General features: G+C 47.1%; 1 protein-coding gene across 1 annotated transcript; it reads right to left on the bottom strand.

The window, feature by feature from the left end:
• Positions 1 to 1,425: 1,425 nt before the first annotated feature.
• On the bottom strand, positions 1,426 to 1,899 carry LOC101335302 (small ribosomal subunit protein uS12m). The gene has a single exon (XM_004320515.2). It carries the CDS (start codon positions 1,840 to 1,842, stop codon positions 1,426 to 1,428), a length of 417 nt encoding a protein of 138 aa, XP_004320563.1. The 5' UTR covers positions 1,843 to 1,899.
• Between the last annotated feature and the right edge of the window lie 210 nt (positions 1,900 to 2,109).

Below are 2,109 nucleotides of genomic sequence, written 5' to 3'. Positions count from 1 at the left end.
AATGTAAATAACTTGGAAGGAAAGGCCTCTTAGAGAAGGCAAGGCTTTAAACTTTTGAGAGAACTTGAAGGATGAAGGAGACAAAAATGGAGGTAAAGTTACACAGAAAGGAAGAAGAATAAATATAGGACTAGGAAGGAGAATAGCATGCCTGGTTTGAGGATTACTTTTAAGGAGTAGAGGGAAAATCAGTCAATTTATAGGATGATCCTTAAATTGTAAGCACAGGAAATTAGATTTGGTGTGGTAAGAACTAAGAAGACACCATAGACTATAGAGCAGAGGGGTTTTTTTTGTTTGTTTGTTTGTTGTTGTTGTTTTTTGCGGTACGCGGGCCTCTCACTGTTGTGGCCTCTCCCGTTGTGGAGCACAGGCTTCGGACGCGCAGGCTCAGTGGCCATGGCTCACGGGCCCAGCCGCTCCGCGTCATACGGGATCTTCCCGGACCGGGGCACGAACCCATGTCCCCTGCATCGGCAGGCAGACCCTCAGCCACTGCGCCACCAGAGAAGCCCTAGAGCAGAGTTTTAAGTTTTTTAAAAACCTGTCAACTTAGAATTCTTCACCCAGGAAAAATACCTTTCAAAACAAAGGTAAAATTAAGACTTTTCTGAAATACAAAAGCTGGAAGAATTCATCGCTAGTAAACTTTTTGCTCTGAGAAATATTAAAGTCTTTTAAGCAGAAGGAAAATGACACCAGATGAAAGTATGGATCCATGCAAAGGAATGAGAAGCAACAGAAATAGTAATTACATTAGTGGAAAGACTTTATTATTATTTAAATGTGTTTAAAAGCTAACAGACTGTTTAAAGAAAAAATAATAGCAGTATATGGTCTGTAACGTATGTAGAAGTGAAATATATGATAACAGTGTCACAAAGGCCAGGTAAGGGAGATATGGAAGTATACTACTGTGAAGTTTATTTTTTTTGTTGTTGTTATGCACATAAAGCATCTAGTTTAATCTTCACCAAATCTAATAAAGGGGATACTGCGAGTGGAGCTATTTTTTTCTGCAGGAGGAAACTGAGGTCAGAAGGGATGTCAGTGGCCAAGACCACACAGAGGGCGAATACCACACAAGGGGGTTCTGGTCACAACCTGGGTCGGGTGGGGGCGGGGCGGTGTCTCTGTGTATATTGCAACCCCTTCCCAGTTGATGGCAGTACAGCAGAAGAGGTCTCTGGCATCAGCATGGAAATCAAGGGTGTTGGGAGAGGGGCGCCTTTTTTCTGATTCACACCCAGGGCCACTATGGGTTAATGGTGGCCCTGATGGAAGAGGTGGCCAGACTTTGAACCAGGGCCAGCTACTTCTAGAGCTGGAGTAGCTTCCCAAGGACACTGCAGGAGCCCCGTGGGGAAGGTTGTTGTTCTGCCGTGAACACCCACCCGCTGTATCCGGGGGGAGGTGGGGAGGGGGTCACTTCTTCTGCACGTGGCCACAGTCGTACTTGCTGCGCACATCGGTGAACTTGACGCCTGGCAGGTCCTGCCTGCAGCTGCCCTGCACGAGCATGACGTGTTGCTCCTGTAGGCTGTGGACCTCTCTGGGAATGAAGCAGACATCCTCCCGACCAGTGCTGAGCTGCATGTGGCTGCATTTGCGGTTGGCCGAGTTGGGCTTCTTAGGCTTGCAGATGAACGTACTCAGGACCACGCCCTTCAGCTGCTGCCGACCAGCCGAGGGGCCCACTTTCGCAGGCGGATACTTCAGAGATCCCCGGTGGTGCATCTGGTTCTGGGTGGCTGTGGGATGCGTGGCCCAAGGCAAGGAGGCCAGGGCTAGGCCATGATTTAGGAATGTGCTGAGGCCACAGAGAAGGCCGGACCAGGACATCCCGCTGCCTGCAACATCCCAACCCTAGCCGGGTCCACAGACACGTGGAATCCGGCCTCTCTCTGTTGTGAAGTTCTTATATTATACATGCAGTGGTATATCATTTAGGCAAATTGTGATAAGTTAAACATGTATACTTTGAACCTAAAGCAACCCTACACACACAGACACACACACATACATACATGCTCACACACAACAAAGAATTATAACTAAGCCAGTAAAAGAGATAAAATGAAATAATAAGAAATACTTAATCCAAAAGAA

Source organism: Tursiops truncatus, chromosome 4 (assembly GCF_011762595.2).
Source record: "Tursiops truncatus isolate mTurTru1 chromosome 4, mTurTru1.mat.Y, whole genome shotgun sequence".
NCBI classification, from domain to species: domain Eukaryota; kingdom Metazoa; phylum Chordata; class Mammalia; order Artiodactyla; family Delphinidae; genus Tursiops; species Tursiops truncatus.
This window is presented reverse-complemented; position numbering and strand designations above follow the sequence as displayed.

Coding starts and splice junctions, on each gene's coding strand:
- LOC101335302 (XM_004320515.2), bottom strand. CDS start 1,842: ATGTCCTGGTCCGGCCTTCTCTGTGGCCTCAGCACATTCCTAAATCAT.